We start from the raw sequence: 23,648 nt of genomic DNA on the forward strand, positions 1-23,648 counted from the left end.
CCTTTGTGTCAGTAATGCCGGTGATTCCTTGCTTTGACGGGAGCATGGAGATAGAGGGGAGGAAGGGCGCTCTTCCCGGAGCTGCTTGCTTGGAGAGACCAGGATAAAGAGCCCGTTGCCCTCTCAGTTTATCGGTACCCTGTCATGCAGTGGGTGGCAGAGGGGCCTGTGGGGCRGCCCCGGGCGAAGGCGCCGTGGGGCTGGGCCTGGCCGTAGGGCCCCGTGCGGCGCAGGAGCCCAGTGCAGGTGCCCAAGGAGCCCCCCGGGCCGCATGGAAACCTCCGTGCGGAGGCCGGAACCGCAGCTCGGGAAGCGACGCTGGGATCCGCAGAGATGTCCMCTCGTAAGCCCCGTGTGGGGCGCTGGGCTGCTCTCGGCCTGCTGGCGGTTTCAGCTCCTGAAGGACCGCACAGTTGTTGCAGCTGTGTGCGTCGCTTCGTGTGCTCGGCTGTTAAGGCATATACTGACAGTTGTTTTGTTATTAGTATTTAAAAATATATCTATATTCTCCCTATTACTACCCAGAAGATGAACCCTAGTACTTTCATTTTCATAAACATTACTGGTTTTCATTTTTTTGGACTATTCCAGTAGTATGTTTGTTTTCTATTATTACTTTTTTTGGCCTTAAAGAAAACAGCTTATAAACATATTGGCACATTTTAATTTCTAATGGATATATTAAAACGGTCCATTTTAAATTATTCATTTATTAATACTGAGCATCTCGGAGCAGTGTGAGAATTCTGTGTAGAAATCATACGTAAGACTTCCCAAGTTTGTCCCAGGTAGGAACTGCTCAGAAACATCTGATGTTTTGCTTCTTTTAATGCTCATATTCCTAGACAGCCATGAATTCTTCATGCTCTTCCTAAAATTTAGGTAAACTGAAAGTTGGCRTGTATACAGGTATACAAATATACAGGTATATTTAACATCAGATATAATTTCATCTAAGTTTTAAATCTGTTGCAGTTGAAATGTAAAGAAGCAGGTACTTCATATTTCTCTGAAATCTCGTAAATGTTTAAATTTCTGATTTTCTCTGTAGTATGTTTTATGTAGTATTTCTGCATATTTAACATACTTTAGAAATGCAAGTTAGGTGCTGTTGCACAGCAACTTTYGAATTGCTAGATGAAGCACAGAATTTCTTAGCTTGGTTTAGACATCCAAAAGTTACTTACAACTCAATACACTTTTAAATAGATAAAAAGAAAGGAAGAGGCCCAGTGGTCGATTCTTCTAGCGATGCCCCACAGTTTTGGCCGCGTTGCAGTTAAAAATATGAAGTAATTAAACTCAATTAAAACAACTTAAAATGTTTAAAATGGTTAATTAAGATTAAAACAAGGATGCCTTTAGCCATTCTAAGTACTAGTTCAGGTAAAATGTACTTACAGCAAATACGTACAGCAAACGGAGGCAAAAGAGCCACACGTGTGTAAATAGATCTGCAACAGGCTGCTAGATATGCACTAGCTCAGTTACAGTGATTGTAGCACAACTGTTGGGGTTTGTTTTTCTCCCTTCTCTCTATTTCAGAGTGATTTTTTTGTGATGGGGTCTTATAATAAATCACACTTACACAGAACTGGTTTTAATAATTCTTCCTACAAAAAGATTTTATTTTCATTAATACTTAACTGTACTTCTTCCATCGTGGTGTATATGGAAGAAAAGGATGAGTCCCTTAGAAGTCAACTGTTAGAGAGGGTGACAGCTCTAAGCCTAGATTTGACAACCACAACTTCAAATATCCAGCTTGTAATGGAGTGTTGTTTAATATATATGCATTATCAAAATATGTTTATGCACTGGAATTACTTGATTGAAAGCAGATTAGATATAAACCAGAGGGATATGCATGTGTCCAGCAGTTCCTCTAGTGTGCAAGCTGGTGAGCTCCCTTCTTTGTGTTTAGGGAATTGGTCGCCTTACAACATATATTTAACCTAAGTAACTTCAGCTGCTTTAACTATCCTAAATATAAATTTCTTAATCATGAGAAATTGTCATGCATAGATATATGGCACAGATCATTTAAAATCCAAGATTATAGCAAAGATCTTGAGACTTGCATTTAGACTGCAGTAAAGAGAGAAGGTGGAAGGAAAAAGTGATGCAGAAGGCTAAGGTTAAAGTGATGATACAAGTATGAAGTAACTGTCATTTTGTAGGCACTGGGGAAAATAGTGACTAGGATGACAGAAATTAAAGGGACAGTAAGCTTCGAGCTGAGCTGGAAGGACCTGTCACAGAGATGCTGAAATCATGTGTATTTTGCAAGAAGAGCAAACAAGGAGCATGTTGGTGAGACTTAGGGCCTTAGCTCAGGTGTAGAAATTCAGTGTGAATGCGAAAAAAATAGTTTAACTTGATATACATCTCTGTTTACAGGTAATAATATTCTGCCCTTTAAATCTGAAGGTCTAGAATAATTGAGAGAATCATCAGCATAAAATGCTGGCATTCCAAAAAAAGGTGTCTGTGAAATCAGGTGCTTAAACTGTAGGAAAGCAATTCTGTTTCTTTAAACTTCTCTTCTAAAAGCTGCAATATGAAAGAGATTAAAATCAGTACACACGTGCACACACACACATATATATATATAATATATATATGTACACACATTTCTTAGAGCAAGGCAGATTTTCCTAAGTCCATATTTAAAAACTGTGTAGGCTTGATCATAATATAGATCAGAATGCAGCTGTTACTTGTCTATGCAGTGTTTGTTCTCATTACTCGATTACTTGATATTGTTGGTGCTGCCCCTGTTTTTCATCGTCTTCCAACTCGGGCTAGAGGTTTCAGGACTCTCTAGTCTATTTTATCTTGAAGCTCAGCAGGGCGCTTGGAAAATCACATAGGAGGTAGTTTTCTTTGTATGAAATCTTTCTTCTCTAGGATCATGGGATCTTGAGGGGTGAAAGAAAAGGGAGCGAGGTGCTCTTGCTGGGCAGTGCGCCCCTCAGCAGAGCTGCTCTCMCACCTGAGGACGCTGGCCCTTCTCGAGCAGCTGCACTGAAGCTCTGCTGCGTAAYCAGCCCTTGCTGGCAGCTGGTGGCAGCGAGGGCCGAGCAGCTCCCGAGGGCCTCGTGCTTCAGCTGCGCCTTCTYGTAGCCTGTATGCGCCCCAGCCTCTGCAAGAGGCAGCGTTTGAGTTAATGGTCGCAAGGGCTCATGAAAATCTTGCTTCCCGTGTTCTTGATCTAAAATTGAGCATGAGGGGTAGGTGTCCCACCTAATCAGAATGTTAATAATGTTGTTTCGTAATTGATATTTTCCATTAATGGCTAGTTTTCCTAAATGAAGTGGAGGTTTTCAGGTTTCTTTTCAAAACGTGATGAAATGCAATGCTCTTGGTGCTGCCTGAGGCTTTCTTCTGTCCTAATTATCATCAGCYTTCAGCTAAGTTCGTTAACATTGGCATGTTTCTTTATAGGTATATGGCTTTATTAGTTGCCCAGCTTGACTTTTTTTCTTTGTTTATATATAGTACTGAGCACATTGAAATACTCGGAGATACAGTTGTAACTTTCAAAAATATGTATGTTAGGTATAATCATGGGAGAAAGGGGAGGATTTGGCAAAACTTTTCTTTAAAAGAACCATATACCTTATTAAAGCAAGGTGAGATTATTCAGCCTTGAGGATATCTTTAATTATGGTTATGTTAATAGTGTAATTAACCAAAGAACACTTTTTTTTTTCCTGTCTTGATTAAATAGCAAAATAAGTATCACATGGCCCAGGTTGTCTGGAGGCTTGTACTAACCCTGATGTGCTGGTGATAGTTTTGCTAGACACCTGCCTGTATCTTCCCTCKGGCAGCAGCAACTGTACCTCAGTACTATGTATCAAAGACTCCAGTTACCTGCACAGGATCCGGTTCTGTGTTACTCTCAGCCTTGCTTTGCAGCTGAATCACTTTTCAGTGACAACTGAGGTTGTTCAGAACTGAACACGAACGTATCCACTAAAACGTAGAGCTGAATACTGCCCACAAACAGGTCTTCRTTTACATCTGACCCGCAAGTGAAGTGGTGTTGAGTGAATCTACTTGCGTTCGTCAAGATGAGAATCCTCCATTTAAAAAAATTCCCTGATGTGGCCCGGCTGATTCAGAAATCTTGTGTTTCAGTGCCTGACTAATCTCTGCCTTGCTGATGCTTTGGACTGAGCTTTGTATGTAAAAGCCCTTACTAATCCATGTACTCACTGTTTGAATGTTTGCTACAGGAAGCGAGCAGCTGCAAAGCATCTAATAGAGCGCTACTACCACCAGTTAACTGAGGGCTGTGGAAATGAAGCCTGCACGAATGAATTTTGTGCTTCCTGTCCAACTTTTCTCCGTATGGATAACAATGCAGCAGCCATTAAGGCCCTCGAGCTTTATAAGATTAATGCAAAACTCTGTGATCCTCATCCCTCCAAGAAAGGAACGAGCTCAGCTTACCTAGAAAACAATTCCAAAGGTGCCCATAACAATTCCTGCTCAGACAGAAAAATGAACAAGAAGGAAATGCAAGGCCCACGAGATGACTTTAAAGGTAAGAGACTCTTCTAGAATCTTCATAAGATAGAATACATTTAATATGCACAATTATAAGCCTCTGTTTTCATTGTGGTGGTGTTTTGGCAGCATTTAATTACAGTACAGTATTTCATCTGTAAATATTTGATAGCAAATGTTGAAAAACGACTCAGTGCATCTCACTGCTTTCAATTCCCCATCTTTACCACCTCAGTGATGACATGTGTATGCATCTGGTACCTCCTGAGATTGCTGCTTCTGTAAATATGTTTTTTTTAAAGAACATTTTTATTGTATGTTTATTTTAGTTTTGTTAATCTGCCTTTTTTCATAATTTCTCTGTAGAAGTTGTATTTTGCTTGACTAATTCCCATTTTTGTGTTCAAAAGCCTAACAGAGAAAGGAAATGTGATGCAGTGGATGGTAGGCTTGGGAAGCAGATTTGGTGGGGCAGAGAGAGAGGAAATAGGACTTCAAATTCAAAGTTCAAATTCATTGATTCATCCAGGAAAGGTGAAACCATTTTTAGAAAAGAATAAAAAGGCTTCCAGAATCAGCAATAAAACATTGCCCTGCTTGCACTGTGCAAGGAGTAAGAGGCCCCAGTCAATACCGTTTGTTCTTTATCTGATGCAAACAATAGACTTTCCCCAAATAGTTTATGATCTGAGTAAGTGGAAGGGAAGAAGGCATCGTGTGTCTCCTMCCAGACTAACTGCACTGTAGGTCTCTGGTTTTGATAGATGTTTGTCTCTTAATTTTTTGCATGTTTTTTTTTAATGGAGGTGTGTATAATGTAAGATTTTTTTTCCCCTATCCTACCATCCTTCCTCCTCAAGATGGATATCTAACAGTCTTTTTGATCTGTCTCCAGAGACTGTCTGTTATCTAAAGCAGTGACTCAGACTTTGCCTGTTGCGGAATCCCAAGTATTGACCTGTCTTGGTAGCTGAATGGCCACAGAGCATTAATGGGTTCTTAAAGCTCACGTGAGATTCTTAGTTACCTTTGGAATCTGACATGCTAGAATTCCTTAATGATCCTTCTGCAATCCCAGTTGCTGGGAAAAGTGCAATGGAATTCAAGAAAGTCGAGGAAAAGTGTATACACTTGGCTTTTATGTCTTCCATAGAATGATAGTTTTCAGTAAATTGAAAGARGAGCCCTTTAGAAAGAAATATTTAAATTACACTTGTAGTGTTAAGCCCTTAAACTGTTTCCAGTTAGGAGTGATGTATCTGGAGACACTTGTCAGCATCTGAGTAACGTTTTTTACGGAACAGTTGAAAAGGAAAAAATATCACAAAACCTACAAATTTGTAAAAAGCCTGGGTTAGAAATTCCATTTTGTATCTATTACCATTTCAAAAATCAGTATCATCATTAGTAAGGAAAGCTCTCTCCCAACTGTTAACACTTAAAGCAGGAACAGAAAGGTCAGTGGTCAGGCAGTGAGTAGATATACRTGACAAAACTTCCCCAAAAGATTAGAAGATAATTAATATCTCTTAATTGGARTGAGAAAACTCGGTGAAATTGAAAAGTAACTACCCTTGGATCACTGATGAAGCTTGATTCCACATGCAGATTTGTCATGGAGTACCACAACAAGGCTTGAGAGAAAATCCATGTTTGCTTGGGTGGATCAGCTAGTTGCAATAGGAGGAGTGAGAAGGAAGAAAGTTTGTAAAGCTCACAAATTCAGACATACATCAGCCAATAATTGACTTGAGAGAGAAGGAAGCTTTGTATATTTGGTTTATTCTCCAGTTAATCAGTACCTGATAAAACTGTATTGGATGTTGATCGTGATTAGAACATAAAAATGGAGAGGACTGTTATGGCAGGTCAGTAGATATGGGCACATGACATGACTTAGAACTGGTATAAAACTGTCAATTAAACGGTATTTTAACTGGAAGCAGCGCATGCTTTGTGCCTTAAACAGTAGAACTGTGCAAAAACGATAGGGGAATTCCTGTTAGAAGTACGGGGATTTGAAATGTGTGTAATTTGAAAAGTGGGGACAGTGACATTGGGCTGTGAKCATCGTTTCGAGGAGCTGTGGCATGCAGCACTATCTGCAGCAGCTCTTAAATTTCTGTTAATTTTCAGTGTGCTACCTGCATGTGTGCTGCAGCAAAGAAAGGGTAGCTGTGGTACTTCATAGTATTTTTAYTATTGCTTTTTTTAAAAAACAGATCTTAGTTTTGAAACTTTTTTACTGTTGTCATGCTGAAGTCCCTCCAGATACCCTGACATTAAGCTTAATTTTTCTTACGTGCTCTAAGAACGTTTAGGTGCTCTGCAGAAATCAACAGATTGCCTTTCTTGATGCCATCAGGTTTGTAATTTTAACCTAATGCCTGCTTGGAGTAAATGTTAGTGTAGGCTAACAAATGTTTGAAGTATCTCTCTTCAAACATTTTTTAGTAAAGACCGTCTTCACCATTAAAGCAGCGTGGCCACAGCTCTCCCAGAGGTGGTTGCCCTAGTGTTGACTAGAGATGAAGTCCTGTGACGTGGGTCTTCACGGCTGTAGAGAAACTATTGCAAGGATTGGGGCTGGCAGCCTCTGAGCAGCTACACCAGAACCCTGGGTTGCCCTAGAACAAGTGTTTTGGAGTACTGAAGAATATATRGCAAAATTAAGATATAAAGGAAAAATAAAATTGGTAGTCGTCCTGTTAATTCTGCTGGTAGCACTGGGAGTCAAGCATACACCTGATGTGAAAACCTTTGTGGTTAAGGATTAAGGATTAGCGTAGAAAGTTGCAAGCAGTGTTCMCTCCTTCAAGAGCGTCCGCTCTTCCAAAGGTCCCGTGAGCTTCTGAGCATGTGTCGTGTTTTGGGGAGCCACTCCTCAGGTTAGTATGAAAACTGTTGCAGAAAGTTTTAAAAATGATTTTTTTTTTTTTAATAAAGTATCCTCCCATTAATACAGAGCAAAACAACTTACTGGGTCTTTTCCTCAAGGTTTGCTGGCGGTGGGGAGCGGCGGGGAAGCATTGGTATAAGCATGAACATGGAAGACGTTGGTACAGTTTAGTTGGGATACAATACAGTTGAGGGTATCACTTAATGACCTGTGCATTAATTGTGCAGACATGATAAGCATTGGTACTCTGTCACGCAGGTTTATCTGTCCAGTGTCTTAAGGCTTAAACATCCTGATGTTTTAATTGGTCTTGTTTAGGCAAGGCAATTTTATTAAACACAACTAAATGTAGGTAATAGGCTGATAGTTTTCTAGTGCAGCTGGTTCTGTCATTGACATCCATGAAGAAAATGTTRGACTAAATCATAATGAATGAAATCACTAATAGGGTTTAATGGAATTACGAAGTATATCTATTTTCAATTTATCAAGCACTGACACTGCCTTTTTCCCAAGTGCTAATGATAATGTGCAATGCAGATTCCTGATTAGTTAGAAATGCTATTTTTCTTTTTAATTTTGTAGATGTGACTTTTCTAACAGAAGAAAAGATCTATGAAATTCTTGAACTATGTCGAGAGAAAGAGGATTATTCCCCYTTAATCCGAGTGATTGGGAGAGTATTTTCTAGTGCTGAAGCATTGGTACAGAGTTTCCGGAAAGCCAAACAGCACACCAAGGAAGAACTTAAGTCTCTTCAAGGAAAGGATGAAGATAAAGATGAAGATGAAAAGGAAAAGGCTGCCTGTTCAGCTGCTGCTATGGAAGAAGATTCAGGCGCGTCGTCATCGTCATCATCGTCATCAAGAATAGGTGATAACACGCAGGGAGATAACAACCTCCAAAAACTAGGCCCCGATGAAGTGTCTGTAGATATTGAAGCAGTCAGGCGGGTCTATGATAGATTACTTTCTAATGAAAAAATAGAAACTGCCTTTTTAAATGCACTTGTGTACTTGTCACCTAATGTGGAATGTGACTTGACTTATCATAATGTGTACTCTCGGGATCCTAACTATCTGAATTTGTTTATTATTGTTATGGAGAATGGCAATCTTCATAGCCCAGAATACCTGGAAATGGCTCTGCCCTTGTTTTGCAAAGCCATGAGCAAGCTGCCCCTAGCAGCCCAAGCAAAACTGGTCAGATTATGGTCTAAATACAGAGCAGACCAGATTCGGAGAATGATGGAGACGTTTCAGCAGCTTATCACTTACAAAGTCATAAGCAATGAGTTCAATAGTCGTAACCTAGTGAATGATGATGACGCTGTTGTTGCTGCTTCAAAGTGCTTGAAAATGGTTTACTATGCAAATGTAGTAGGAGGGGATGTGGATACGGATCACAACGAAGAGGAAGACGAAGAGCCCATCCCAGAATCCAGTGAACTGACGATTCAAGAACTGTTGGGTGAGGAAAGACGGAATAAAAAAGGGCCTCGAGTGGACCCCCTGGAAACTGAACTTGGTGTTAAAACTATAGATTGCAGAAAACCACTTATCCCTTTTGAAGAATTTATTAATGAACCACTGAATGATGTTCTAGAAATGGACAAGGATTACACTTTCTTCAAAGTAGAAACAGAAAACAAGTTCTCTTTTATGACCTGTCCCTTCATATTGAATGCTGTTACCAAGAACCTGGGCTTGTACTACGACAACAGGATCCGGATGTACAGTGAGCGGCGCATAACGGTGCTCTACAGCCTGGTGCAAGGACAGCAGCTCAACCCCTATCTGCGACTCAAAGTGCGGCGTGACCACATCATCGATGATGCCCTCGTCCGGGTAAGTCCTCCAGCAACACAGAGCTTCAGCGTTTGGGTTTGGCACCTGCAGATGACACTGCCGGGGTAAAAAAGGGTTGAGGATCGAGCCTTTTGTGTGTTGGRTTTCCCCAGAGTTGGGCCAAGCTTTGTACCGGTACCTTGGTTTCCGTGGCTGTCCTGGATCGTGGTCCGGGCCTAGGAACGGGGCMGGTTTCAGGTGAAAGTTCAGTTGTGGTTTCTGGTGGGCATCAAAAAGTCTGGATATAACAGTCTTGGAGTGACGACAACATAAGTAGAGGATGATTCTTATTTCTCCGAATGTTGTTGCAATTCTGTGTAAATAATGTTATTGGTGAGAATACGGAAGTAAGACCTGTTGGTGGCTGAGAATAAGGAGGTAAGACCTGTTGGTACCTAAGAATTGTGGCACCAGCCTGTCTCTATGCTGGCATCTTAAAGTAAAGCCAAAAATAAAAGCCATTTGTTGATACCTTTTTGGGAGATGGGATTCTATCTACAAAAAATACTTCATGGTAAACTTCTTTTCCTTAAATATATCCTTTAATTTCCTAATCTTTCTTCCTTTCTTAGTTTTTGCTTACACAGCTGTTATTTCTTTAGAGTTTATAATTGCRTCTTCCGTTATTAAGTAAAACGGAGTTTACAGATTCTTAAATTAAACTCGTATTTGAGGCTTGTTGTTGAATAGCCTGTCAGATTGCGTGTTTGGAGAGGCCTTAGCAGCAGCACCATCAATCCAGCTGTTCCCTGCAGTTAACTTTTACCTTTCCAGCAGCTGTAGAAGGCCAAYAGGGAGGGCCTTAAAGGGGCCCCCAGTTTGATTTTGGTGGGGACATTTTAATTTTCAGAGGGTCTAGCTAGCTGCTTCTTGGGAGTTGCTGATAGGATTTAAGGAAAAGCTTTGTGTCAGGCAGCAACAGCAAAAGAATTGCAGTGTAGAAATGGCTGTTGTCTATAAAATCAGTTGCTAGATCAGACAAATCAACCATGTTGTTCTAAAGTTAAGCCCTACTTTGTACCATTACTTCATGTCCCTTGTAGTTTTGCAGCCTCTGTGGCATATAGCTGTGTCCCAGTAAATTTCGTTTACATTAACGTGACCCAAGTGTAAAGGGAATTTATTTGACTCAATTTGCTTTTCAAATTTGAGGAAAAAAAAAAAAAAAAAAAAAACAGGAGAGAAAAGTACTGCTGCTTTAGGGGAGGAAAAGCTGAAAAAGGGTAAGATCAGAGAGGTCTTTTACACGTCCATTCCAGCAGTGAGGAAGTGCACCTTCTTCCTTATGGTCAGGGTAACAAAGAATRCCCACAGCTGTGAGAAAAGGGACTCTGCTTCCTGCTTGTTGTGGAAGGGCCTTGRGACCTCGGAGGAGCAAGCAGGAGGTGCTGCAGCAAACGGCTCTAGTTAGTTCTGTGTTTGAGCTGGCCTGGGCATCCCCACTTCCAGTGTTCTTGGTCTGTGGGCAAGGCAGGTAATTTAAATCCCATCAGCCTAAACTCTAGCATGTTAATTTAAACTGAGATGCATTTGCAGCAGCCTGGCACAGGCCAGCAGCCTACAAGGACCTGTCTGGGCAGTYACCATAGATTATTTATTTTTTTATGGCTGTTTAGCTCAGCTGCCAGAACATGTTAAATTACAGTGACCTGACTCTGTCAAAACCCCGTGGAGAGCAGGGATTTTAAACTGTTTATTCCGAGACAGAAGATAAAGATAAATTTGAGCTAAATGCGAGCAATCTGAGCTGAATTGTTGTGGTGAGAACAAGCGCAGGCCGGGCACTGTCCACAAAAGCAGAACAGAGATTGTATCCAAGAAAACGGAGACTTGCTGACCTGGCTGGAGGAGGGGAGCGGTTTGAGAGGGGTTTGCTCCCCAGAAAGTGTAATGCTTGAGCAAGGGAGTTCAGTGGGAACTGTTAGATGCAAGCATCTGGTTGTGGCCCATCAACACCCCTCAGGAAGGTGCTAAGGGGGCGGTGTGCTGGAAAAATACACCGGGAAAATAATGATATTTATTATTATTATTATTATTACTATTATTATTATTATTATTTTCCAACAATGGCACCTGAATCTATTCGATAAATCTGTTGGAGTTCTGTACTGCTGTTAAAGGGCCTTCCTGTGGCAAACTGGAAGTGGCTTTTGGCAGCCTTTGCAGTTTGCTTTCACCTCCTAGCAGGTGTGAGGCAGGTCTGAAGGAAGCCTCAGTTCTGCATCCCAGCCCCTGCATCCCAGCCCCTGCATCAGAAACTCTCCTCCAAGATGTGGTATCTCTAGCTGCAGTCAAAACTGGAACTGCAGGTCAGGAGGCTCTTTCTGAGGCAACTTAAGTTGTTCTCACACCCTTTCCTAGTTCAGGGAACATCCAGATTTGGGAAGTTATTTAAGGCAGGGAGCACGTGCTTCAGTAGCAAAGCTGCAGCAATGGCCATTGCAGCCTTGGATGGGGTATTGAACCTGGGAAAGGCCTCTGAAAGCCATTAAAAAGATCCTGGCAAGGCAACTTTGTCACTTGTAAAAGCATCTTGTTAGATCTGCTCACTGTCAAAGTAATTCCTAAATATGTTTCAATTACAGGTAAGTAATGTGTCTGCTATTTTACTCTGAGGCATTGCAATTTTAACATCAGAGGCCTGCGCTTTGTGAAGCTCTTGATCTGAATACTAACAGGGTGGTTTGAATTGTGAGGTGAATATGAAATTACCCCCYAGACCTGTGTTTCTGGAGGATGCTCGCTGCAGCCGTGTTTGACTGTATATACACATTAACTCTGGCAATTGCCTGCTAAAAGCAGTCCCCAAAACATGGGGTAAAATGAAGGTGAGGTGCCCTTAAGCCTATTTTTGTATTGAAGCTAGATACAGATGATCCATGTATTTGCTTGAAAGGTATTAGGGATTTGTCTTTGCAAATGGGTGAAGTTCTGATCTTCCTCTGCTATTCAGTCCAACTCATTAAGCTATCAGTAGTACTTTAAATATTCAAACTCTTAGAATATGTATGCCTTCTTTTGAGACTACTTCATTATAACAAATCTGAGCACTGGCAAGTGCTTTTATTGCACTAGAGGTTTTTCTCCTGTAGTATGGGGAGCTTGAAGTAAAACCTTTTAAATAATTGTTAAGAGCTGTTAGTAAGAAAAAGTCATAATTTTCATTATGAGTTGAGCAAAACTTTCATTTACAGATTCAGTTTGGTGTCTTTGTATGCATGCTATGAGAAACTTAATTGCTGTGTATTACCATAGACCTAATATTCTTTCCTGTATTATATACCTACTTGTATGTGTGTTGGTTTGAAAAGTTGAGAGGTGAAAAGTGTTAATCCTTCCTTCTCTTATAACTCTTAAATTTGCAGATTGGCAGCAGGGGTGGTTTGCAGTCCTGGGGAGCGGGTAGCCTGCCTCTGTCTACAGGGTTTCTGCTCAGAAAATGAGCTGTGCTGCTGCTGTGCATCTGTGTGGGGACATGATAACATGAAATGAAACTTATCCCCAGATCCCCTATCCTGATCCGCTCTGTTTCATCCTCTAAAGGCTGTTTCTTTCATGCTCTTCTGCTGATTTTACTCCTCTTTTGCAGTTTATCCGCATTATTTCCTCTCTAGGAGCAGCACTTGGGAGGGTTTGTTTCTTGGTCGCCCTTCTTCAGGGCACTCCTGTGCGTGGCAGTCTGTACAAGATGCAGTGACCAGGACATGTCCTGAGGTGTCACTGGGGCTTCCAGACGCAGCTGCGCTCGTGACCTTGCTGCCTCCTGACGTGCCAAGTGTTTCCCCACCACTGTCGTGGAGACAAGCACGGTGTTACATTGCAAAAGCCTAATTAACGCTCTCTCATTTTAATGTCTATGACTGAATAGAGATTATTTCAGTTATGATCAGTTTTAAGGAGGTTACTGGCSTTGGAAAACCTAAGGATGACTTTGGGTGCTTGGCCAGTGAGACCGTCACGGCAGCCAGYGCCCGAGCCTCTGAACTGCAGGAATTTGTGTTAATGTAGATGGGCTTCCACCTGGCAGCATCTTTGGGACGAGATTACCAGGCTGCTCTGGTAATTAGTAAAAAAAAAATAAATAAGATTGGGGGGAAGCAAATTATTAAAATCGAGGCTCACAGTTTTTTTGCTTTGGAAGCGAGCTGAAGCAGTGCTGAAAGTCACTCCCTGTTTGGTATCGGGAATAATACTGTGCCTTCCATGGAGTTCARCTATTCTTAAGCATCTGTATGGAGACACAGACATTCAGAGGAGCAGCTGCAGACTTCAGCTGAGCAGCTTAGCAGCACTGTCTTGGTTGTAGGATCTGCATCAAGAAGCAGCAGCACGCTTTGGCTCAAAATACTGGCTTTTTGGTAATCCCTTAACTGATTTCCTTGCAGTCTTCCAGTCTACCCAGCCAGCAGTGCACAGTGAAGTGTTCCCTTCCCCTTGTCTATGGCCACTTACCTTTTGCATCAATTACTGCAGTGTAGCAGCTTCGTCAAAAAAAAAAAATCACTTTGAAATAGTTTAAAACACTTTTTAAAAATAGGAGCACTCTGCTTAATGCAAATGCATAGCTTTAATACAGGAGAACCTTAATACTATGGCAGAGAGTTGCTGTCCTGAGGGAGATGCACAGGCAATACGTGATCTTTCGGGATGTACCAGAATTTGTACAACCTTCAAAATAGTTAATTGGTAAAGATTATGAAGCCTAGTCTCAGGAATGGGAAGAAAATGGGCTGTATCAGCCCTAAGTGGAAAGATTCTGACAGGAGGRTTCTGTGCAGCTTTAACCAATACCAGTACCCTGCACATATGGTATTTAAATAGATATTACTCCTCTGTTTTTAAAAACATTCATTAAAGAACAAGGATCAAGCTTCCTCGTGCGCTTCTGGAATGTACGTTCTTTTAAACACCTTTGTGAAATGTGTAATCAGAAATCCACACGAAAGGCAAGATTAAAAGTGAGGTTGTCCTAARCTTGGGATGAGGATATCTTCCCCATCTCTTGGGATGAGGATATCTTGCATGCTGTCAGAGTGAGGGTGGGGGGGCTGCAGGCTGGTTTTCTTGCAGAGGTGCTGTTCACAAAATGCAGCACATCTTCAAGAACAGATCTTGATTAGTCTCCTTAAGAGTTAAAATAGTTTGCTGCAAAGGATGTGTATTGGGCAGACAGCTATGGGTAGCACAAAGCCCTGCAGCTTCTTAGATATGCTAATCTGCTAATTTGCACGCTCTTTTGTTTTCATTTTCGTTCATGTGATTTTATTTGTTTATTTTTCAAGTTAAATTGTCTCTCATCCTGGTACCAGTTTTCAGTAGCAGCTAATACGATTCTCCCCCTCCCTTGCTCCTTTYGCACGAGGAGCTTCAGAGCCCGGTGAGGTTTCCTCATTTGCTCCAGCCATCCCTATCCCCCACTGCCTGTGTGAAGTGGCTGGTTGGCAGCCACCAGGAGAAGACCCATCTCAGCAGTGGCACCATTTTACTAGCAGCATCAATATTTTATTTCCTTCTTTTTGCTCCGTTTTGTTCTGCTCCCCAAGTCCTTTAGACATCGGTTGTTCAGACTGCATGTATGGGCATGTGGGTAGGCTGGTGAGGTAAAGAGAAAGGGGTCGAGCTGGTGTTAAGGGCACTAGCTGGTAAGTCCCCTAGCTCGGGTGCTGGGCGGCCTCACCTGTATCGGGGTGTCTGACGTGGGAGGTGACGTTGCAGGGGTGTCCCTCGCCTTCCTGCTTGTGCTTCCAAGCTGCACGTTTCTGCAGCTGCAGAATGTTCTTGAGCAACTTCTGATTTTATCTGAGCTTCTGGGAACRGAGTTGGGGGAATTGGGGAGAAAAGCCACCCAGACCTGCTGTGTATGGAAACCAGACCCTTTCCTATGAAAGATGATTTCTTGGCCTGTGCTCCCATGGAAGCAGTGTAGTAGCTCTGTGTGAAGGGACTGAAAAGATAAATGCAAGAAATTTCTTTTTCCCCAGGGTTCAGAGAAAAGGGAACCCATTTGACTGCCGTGTCTTTTTCTTCTGTGTTTCCATCCCTTTGGTAGTGAGCTGTAAATCTTGTCTTTTGCCTTGCACTGTAAACTGTTAAATAAAGGTTTCCAATGAAGTATGAGTTGTGAACCATGTACCAGTTGCATTCCCTCTCTGTTTTCATGTGGATTTAGTTATTCCAGTAATACGTCTTATTTCCTTTTTTCTGTGTGGTTTGTCCAATACAGCACTTATTTATTTATACTATTTATAGACACTTTATAAATTTTTTATAAATTATATATTTATAAATATATAAATATACTATTTATAAACACTATAAAGTGTTTAAAGTGATTAAGTGTTTAAAAAAAAAAAAAAAACAAGCAAAATTGGAGGACACTAACAGACTTAATGATTGGCAGACCAGATCTTTGATTAAGTTTGTTGCTGCATTAGTCCTCAGAGTCTAATAAGTGCTTAAGAGTGCTCAAGCTTTGGTTCCCAATGTCTCATAGTTGAGATTTATTTTTTTTYYTTYYTTTTTTTTTTTTCCCTTGGGTTTTGAGAGTAGGTTTGATTTAGTCTTCTTGGTCCTCCGTTAACTCCTGCAGAGTCACTAACAAAATGCTTTTATCCGTTCCCCCCATAGCTAGAGATGATTGCCATGGAGAATCCTGCAGACTTGAAGAAGCAACTGTATGTGGAATTTGAAGGAGAGCAAGGGGTAGATGAAGGAGGTGTTTCCAAAGAATTTTTTCAACTAGTTGTGGAAGAGATCTTCAATCCAGATATCGGTATGTTAAAGTGTCTTTCAGTGTCTTTCTTCATGTGCTGCTTTTTCCCCCAAGAGGCTCCCCAAATTCCTCGGTTATGAGGGGTGATCGACCCAGTGAGGCTCAGCATTTCATCAGGCATCATCCAAAGGGAATGATGATTCCCCAAAAGGGAAAGCAATTAAAGGAATCAACGCGTTCATTTAGCAAAAGCTGCTCTGGCACGTGCGTGCCCAGGGCCCCTCTCGCCGTATTCCCTTGCTTGCTTGGTGTCCAGTCAGATAAGCAAATGATTTTCCCTTGGCGCTGCTTCAAACAGTTCACAGCCCGCAAAACCATCYTGAGAACAAGAGCAGGTTTATGGCCTGTGCAGGAGACTTTACCCTCCTCAGGTCTGCGTGGTGCTGTCCTCTCCTTTCCTCCCGCTCTCTGCATGTGCCAGTTTGGCTGCTGACTCCAAACTCAGCTCTGGGCTTGGCAGGGAACTAGTCCCTTTTTCCCGCTGCGTTAGTTACCTTCCCGCAGCTGCTGCAGCCGGGGGAGCTGGCAGAGGCCCCCCTTCAGCACTGACACGCTCCTGGATTTGCAGCCTCTCCTGCAAAGCAGCTGCCACGTGCTGCGTTTTCCCCTCTGCTTAAGATCCGTGGGTGCTGCAGCAGTTCAGGGGCCTCATCCAGTTTCTAACAGTCTGTTGGCATCTACCTGGTTAGAGTTTGTAGGTGCTGGTTAATCCCTGCTCCATCCTCCTGTCATCCTGTTAAGAAGCAGGACTGCAGCTGGTCTCTTGCAACGGGGTGCTGAGGCACTTCCAGCTGGATATTCCATGTGGTTCCCAGTGCTGCTTTTTCCTCAAAATTAAAATGCAGGCTGYCTCACAGCGGCCCTTGGGCTTTCCACATTCCCAATGGGAAATGGGAGCAGCTGAAGGCCACGAGGAGCTCCTGTGCTGTGTGTCTCACTGCAACCTGYGTCAGGGTCGTTCTCATGCAGAAATCACTTTTAGGGCTGCTTTGCTTGTCGCCTTTATTGGAAGGTATCTATAGCTTCACCTTTTCTTTTTTTCCACAGGTATGTTCACGTACGATGAATCTACGAAACTGTTTTGGTTTAATCCGTCCTCRTTTGAAACGGAGGGTCAGTTTACACTGATTGGCATCGTGCTGGGCCTGGCCATTTACAATAACTGCATCCTGGACGTTCACTTTCCCATGGTTGTCTACAGGAAGCTCATGGGCAAGAAAGGAACTTTCCGTGATCTGGCAGACTCTCATCCCGTGAGTTCGTTACGGTCTTTCTGGTCCCTGCTGKACTTCTCTAGGCAATAGTTTGGTCTGGATTAAGTTAAACACAGGTTTGCTGTCTGAAATGGACATTTTTTTCAGTCAAATTTGTTAAAATAACCTGGTAAGCAACAGAATCTGCTACTAGAAAGCAGTTGCTGCTTGAAGAAAGCAGTGTTGTCTAACGAGCAGATAGTAACCTGGGTGTCAGCAAACCCTTGTCGTGTTTCTTATGAACTGCTAGGTGTGCTTTGTATCTTGGTGCCTTTTGAAACAGACCTCTCAAATGAAGCTGCTGTTCATATGGACTCATAGAATGGATGTATAGGGAATATGTGAAAATGGCAAGAGGCAGTTGCTAATATTCCTACCATTTGGAAGTAGTGATTGGTGTCCATCTTTTTTCCTCTCCATAGAAAAGGGGCTATAGAAAAGCACTTAAGCCCCAAGTATGCTTTAGTAAATACAGCAATATCTATATATTATGTATTATATTTGTTATATATAGATATAGATATGGTGCTTTAGTAAATGAAGCATCTATCCAGTAAGAGGATGGGTAGAAGTAGTATGTGTACATTGATTATATGCATGGATATGCTGTATATGTTTAATTTCTGTGTGTAGAAGTTTGTCCCAAGATGTCCTGGGGCTGCTCCATCCTTAAAGACACCGGTAGCTTTTGGTCATCCTGGTTGGTGTGAGTTMAGGGCTTCAGAATGGGGGTCCCCCTCCGTGAGGGGCAGTGTGAAATCTTGGGCGGTGGGTGGAATGATACTGTCCTTCCCAAAGAGTCTCATGTTCTTGCTTAGTCAAAAAATTAACCATGTGCAATCAAAAAAAATAGGTTCTTTAGGTTCTTCAGGTTCTTCAGTCTGCTTTGGATGGCTACATGTAACAGCATTACCAAGTCTGGCCAGTTCCTCTGTAAAAAAAATAACATTGAAATACATGAAGTGTCCAGTTTCTTGTTTCGATTCGAAGCTCAGAATTTTCATTAAGGAACAAGTAAATTTATTTCTGTGCAACAAGGCAGTTAGAGCAGCTCTTTCTTTTTTTTTTTTCCCCATTATTCTTAAGTTTTTCAACTGTGACCCCCCTGTTGACTTCTTTTAAAGCCACCGCTTTTAGACTCCTGGTTTTCTAAGATAACTTAGATATTTAATGCAGAGCTTCTCAAAGCAAACATGAAATCTGGGGTGGTAAGTATGGGGTATGGGGTATGACAGTAACTCCTATGAGCATGAAGGAGAGGGTGTTGAACRTTCTTCACTAGCCAGGGCCTCCCAATCCAGTGAGTTTCAATGCAAAATATTTTTAAAGGTGCTGTGAGAACTTAGAAAAGTTGCAGGGAGTGAGAGGGTGAGAGAGGGTCCTCCCTGAATATTTTAATTATTGAAAGTTTCTCTCGTTCACTTCCTTGTTGAAAATACTGCACTTGAGTTTTCTTTTGCCCTCGGTTTGTGTTCTTGAGTCCTGCACCTCTCTGTGCTGCAGAGYTGTGTCCTCAGGGTGGTTCTCGGGTTCCAAGAGAGCCTTGGGCTTTTCAGGCATGGGAAGGAGGAAAACTGGATGTTTAAGTGTATTTTTTAGTTTATTTATATTAATAAATACGTATTTTATTAATACAAATATATGGTTTTACTTGATTTAAATATAACAAACTTAGAAGCAATTTCAAATCCTTCTGGCAATTTCTGGCCTAAACCTCTGCTTGTTTTATAAAGCAGGACTGGGAGGTAGTAACTTCTTTTGTCTTGCAGTGCACRGAGATTGTCTGTCTTTAATGACTGTCCCGTCCATGTCCCTCCAAGATTTCCCTGCTTTTTCTTAAAACAAGATGTGGGAGACATAAAAGTCGATTGCCTGCCCCGCGGATGATATGAAGGGGAAAAAAAGAGGGCATTTTCTTTGGTTTGTAACCCCTCCACGTTGGAGCTGCTGGTGCAGCATCGTGGGGGTGGGTTTATCCAGGGCAGGTTGAATCCAGAGTCCAGGCTGTGGTTAGGAGGGGTCCTGGGAGCAGGTAGCCGGGCCGAGGGAGCTGCCCCTCATCCTGAGCCTTTCCAGGGTTCATGTTATGGATGTCTGTCCGTAGCCATCCCGCGTCCTCGGTTGTGCCAAGGCTCGCGTTGCAGCCTGTTGTGGCAGTCGCAGAACGTGATGACCCTTTCTGGAGCTTTGTGTTTTCTGGTGTTACTCAGCGCTGGTATCGAGGGCTTTGTTTGTGACAGATATTTTCTGTTCTGTTAGGTTCTCTACCAGAGCTTGAGAGACCTGCTGGAGTATGAAGGAAGTGTGGAGGACGACATGATGATAACTTTTCAGATCTCTCATACGGATCTCTTTGGCAACCCAATGATGCAYGATCTAAAGGAAAACGGTGATAAAATTCCCATTACAAATGAAAATAGAAAGGTAAGGTGCTTTACACGCACGTGGCTTCATTTGTTCTGTAATTTTAGATGCTTTATTAGGGTTCCCTAGAATTCTTTAAGGGTTTAGTTTTACTTAAAAATTATAAGACCTTCAAAACTGTCATAAGCAGAAAAGACTTGTGTAAAAAGATACATAGCTACATACGTGCCCCTGTGTGCACAGACATGTGCAGATATTGATATATTTTAAAAAGGTCTGGCTGTATCTTTAAAGATGCCAATGTGGGGTGGTGCAAACCTATAGCACCACATATATTTCAGTGTCTTATCAGCAGGCGTAACTTTTGTTATGGGGGCTGTTGGGTTTTATRTTTTGGCCTGTTTGAGGAATCATTGGGACTTCCTCTTGACTGTTGCTGTGTAGAAGCACAGCCCTGATAATCTGAATAAAATACTGAAATTAAATGTGGTTTTGGAGCTGGCATTATTGGGAGGTGCTTGGAGGGGAGTGTGTGTTAAAGTACTAAGGTTTTTTGGGGTTGTTTCCTTACAGGAATTTGTCAATCTCTATGCTGACTATATACTCAATAAATCAGTAGAAAAGCAGTTCAAGGCCTTTCGGAGAGGATTCCACATGGTGACCAATGAATCTCCTTTGAAATATTTATTTAGACCAGAGGAAATTGAATTACTTATTTGTGGAAGTAGGGTAAGAATCCTGAAAGTACACCAGAAAAAAAAAAAAAAAAAAAAAAAAAAAAAAAAAAAAAAAAGTGGAGCATTTTTGATCCTAAATGTGTAATTAGTGATTGCTTTAAAAATGTCGTCTTCTTACAGAATCTAGACTTCCAAGCACTAGAAGAAACGACAGAGTATGATGGTGGCTATACAAGAGACTCTCTCATTATTAGGTAACCTGATTGTTTGATTGATTTCTGAATTGACTGATTTCTCAAGGGTTGAGGTCCTTGGCGTGCCCCTTTCCTCCCGGTGATTTGGGGGGCTCTGTGTGTTTCCAGGTGCTGGAGGTGCAAGTTCTGTAATTCCTCCTTGCTCAAACGCTGGCGTTGGGAAGAGGGAGCAGCCCAAGCCCCTTGTTGAGTCTCATAAAGCCCCAGTCATCTCCTGCCCGGGCTGTGGGCCTGCGAGTGGGCTTCATCTGCAGCTGCTCAGGTGTAGGTTAGAATAAGAAGGTGCCTCAAATAGCCCTTTTTTTTAGTTAAAAATGAACCAGTTCCCACATTTTGTCGGAGGGAAAAGGTTAGTTTTTTGTCCCCTTTAATSTGAAGGCAGGGGCAGAGGAACCCCCAGGCTCATAGTGATTCATGTGGGTCATGTACCCGTTGCTGCTCTAAGCCCTGTCCCTCTGTATACACAGCCCTGCTCTATCCAGGAATTTCCATCCTGTTTATGACAGGTGGCACCGTCTTTAGTTTTCGTTTTCCTGGAAGGAATCCTTGCCCCCTCTTCTGCTTTTCCTGCAGTTTGTCTCCAGCATTTCAGTAAGAACCTGTGGCAGCTTTTCGTAGTGTTAAAACAGGGCTGCARAACCAGAAGAGGGTTCGTTTTTCCCACGGCAGGAATTCCCATAGTGAGGAGATGGCAGAAGTGGTGGCGTCAGGGGGCCTTGGTGAGCTGCTGAGGGGGGTGTTTTTGATGCCACACTAATGCAAAGCCCCCCTTAAGCTCTGCTGCTCTCTTCTGACTTGTGGATAAGAAAATTCATTTATTGCACTGCAGATCTCGCACCTCTGGCKCTGTTTAGTTTACCTGTAGTTACCCCAATATTCTCTTTTATTTCCTAGTGATCACTCTCTACTAACATTAAATGAATTCATCGTGTGTGCTTGTTCTAGTGTGGTCTGAGGGTGGTTTGGTGGTGCTGGTGGTTGTTGCTGTTGTTTTTAACATGGTTCTTAAAAGCACATGTTAACTTGGGCTAACAATGACTGATACTGTGGGGTTTAAAGAAAATTATGATAATGAAAATGGGCAGTGTAATAAAAAGAGGATAATTTCAGAGGAATTAATGCAAAATAAAGGAAGAATATTTGCTGACCACTTAAACAAATTAAAGTATTAAAAAAAAAACCACAGTTTAACTGGTGTGTTTTGGTAACGTTTTTGACTTCTGCCTCTGCATCTCAGTTGATTGGTAACTACAAATGCTGCCTTTGCTTCTTACAAATGTCACTTGTGACCTAAYGTTAAGATTAAATCTTAATGAAATTTAATTAAAATTAAGTAGTAATGATCAAAACTTGAGTTCCGTTATTTTTGAAAGTCGTGTTTCTATCCAAGCACCATCAATTTACTTATGTATTTTCCTCCTCACTAGGGAATTTTGGGAAATAGTCCATTCGTTCACGGACGAGCAGAAAAGGCTGTTCTTGCAGTTTACAACAGGCACAGACAGAGCCCCCGTGGGAGGACTTGGGAAATTAAAGATGATCATAGCCAAAAATGGCCCAGACACGGAAAGGTAAACACCTTCATTTCTCTTGCCTGTTGGTGAATGGGGACCAAAAAAATAAATCAATCAAATTGTTGCTTCTGTTAAACGAGGTTAAGCCTGAGAGCTGTCTCGGATTTGTGGCACGGCAACGTGTGTGTCTGCACGGGCTGAAGTTCCCAGCACTGAATCCTTCTCTCCTGCTTCTGTTTCCCGCCAGGTTACCTACATCTCACACCTGCTTTAATGTCCTTTTGCTTCCGGAGTACTCGAGCAAAGAGAAGCTGAAAGAAAGGCTATTGAAGGCCATCACKTATGCCAAGGGCTTTGGCATGCTCTAATAAACGAATATAACAAAAGGGATTAAAAAAAAATGATGGTGATGATGATGATGATGATGTCCCTGTCCAAAAAGGCCATAAGATAGTGAGCTACAGTAGTCACCTGTGTTTGTGCCTCCCTTCTTTACTGGGGACATTGGGCTGGAACAGCAGATTTCAGCTGCTTATATGAACAAATTCTTTATTTTTTCTTTTAGCGTGAAAGTGTTACATATTCTTTCACTTGTATGTACAGAGAGGTTTTCCTGAATATTTATTTTAAGGGTTAAATCACTTTTGCTTGTGTTTATTACTGCTTGAAGTTGAGCCTTTTTGAGTATTTACAAGAAAACAAACTGTACTCTCCCAAGGAAAATATTGCCATCATTTGTAGACCATGTAACCTTCAAGTATGTGCTATATTTTTGTCCCTGTATCTAATCCAATCAAGAACTGTACTTTTTTGAAGAGTTTGCTTTTGAAACTTGAAGTCTTGGAAAACAGTGTGATGCAATTACTGCTGTTCTAGCCCCCAAAGAGTTTCTGTGCAAAATCTTAAGAATCAATAAAGATGGAAGGGAGAACTTGGAATGTTCAACTGCAGCCTTGAGAACTTTACTTTAGTCACAGCACAACAATTAAAATTCATTTCACTATATGTTGTCTTCACATGTCTTGTAATAAATTGTGTTTTTAATTAGAAAACATTTCTTAGTGTATGGAACAGAGGGTAGAAACTTTAGTTACTGTTTTTTTAAAACAAAAAGTTTACTGGGGAAAGTGCATTTTCAACTGAACAGCTTTAGAGTAGCGAGTGAAATGTTTGGAAAAGAAAAAGATAGGAAGTTTTTGCTATATTATAAACAAAGCATGTGGAAGTGCACTTAAAATGAAGTTCTATTCTTAATTGCCTATTATGTTGACATTTTAAATAGACAATCCAAAGTCTTCCCTGCGTGTGATGTCATCACCATTTATTTAATGAATCATTGTTCCTCCTTATCAAGGCACATGATCAGTGTTGCACCGTAACCCAAAGGGAYGGCTACTGTATTTTAATCTCATCTAATAATAAGCAAAATTGCAGACTATTAAGGCCTACTTCATGTTGTACACTTCCAGCCATTAGCTAAACTGTTAGAAAGTAAATAACTAAGGTTCTGTTCATCTACTACATAAAGTATTCGGTAGGTTTTTAATTTA

The 23,648-nt window shown here is 41.6% G+C and overlaps 1 protein-coding gene across 2 annotated transcripts in view; it reads left to right on the plus strand.

The window, feature by feature from the left end:
- The window catches only part of UBE3A (ubiquitin protein ligase E3A), a 39,052-nt gene extending 15,692 nt beyond the window's left edge, over positions 1-23,360 (plus strand). For both annotated transcript variants that reach the window (XM_026035615.1, XM_026035614.1), the window contains 9 exons: positions 4,245-4,555; positions 8,003-9,264; positions 15,892-16,036; positions 17,084-17,289; positions 19,549-19,713; positions 20,227-20,382; positions 20,511-20,584; positions 22,012-22,155; positions 22,346-23,360. In XM_026035615.1, coding sequence (XP_025891400.1) covers positions 4,245-4,555; positions 8,003-9,264; positions 15,892-16,036; positions 17,084-17,289; positions 19,549-19,713; positions 20,227-20,382; positions 20,511-20,584; positions 22,012-22,155; positions 22,346-22,466 — 2,584 coding nt within the window. In that variant the 3' untranslated portion in view covers positions 22,467-23,360. The remainder of the gene's footprint in view (positions 1-4,244; positions 4,556-8,002; positions 9,265-15,891; positions 16,037-17,083; positions 17,290-19,548; positions 19,714-20,226; positions 20,383-20,510; positions 20,585-22,011; positions 22,156-22,345) is intronic.
- The last annotated feature ends 288 nt before the right edge of the window (positions 23,361-23,648 follow it).

The sequence above is a fragment of the Nothoprocta perdicaria genome, unplaced genomic scaffold (assembly GCF_003342845.1).
Source record: "Nothoprocta perdicaria isolate Ctin4 unplaced genomic scaffold, notPer1 scaffold_163, whole genome shotgun sequence".
In the NCBI taxonomy this organism is placed as follows: domain Eukaryota; kingdom Metazoa; phylum Chordata; class Aves; order Tinamiformes; family Tinamidae; genus Nothoprocta; species Nothoprocta perdicaria.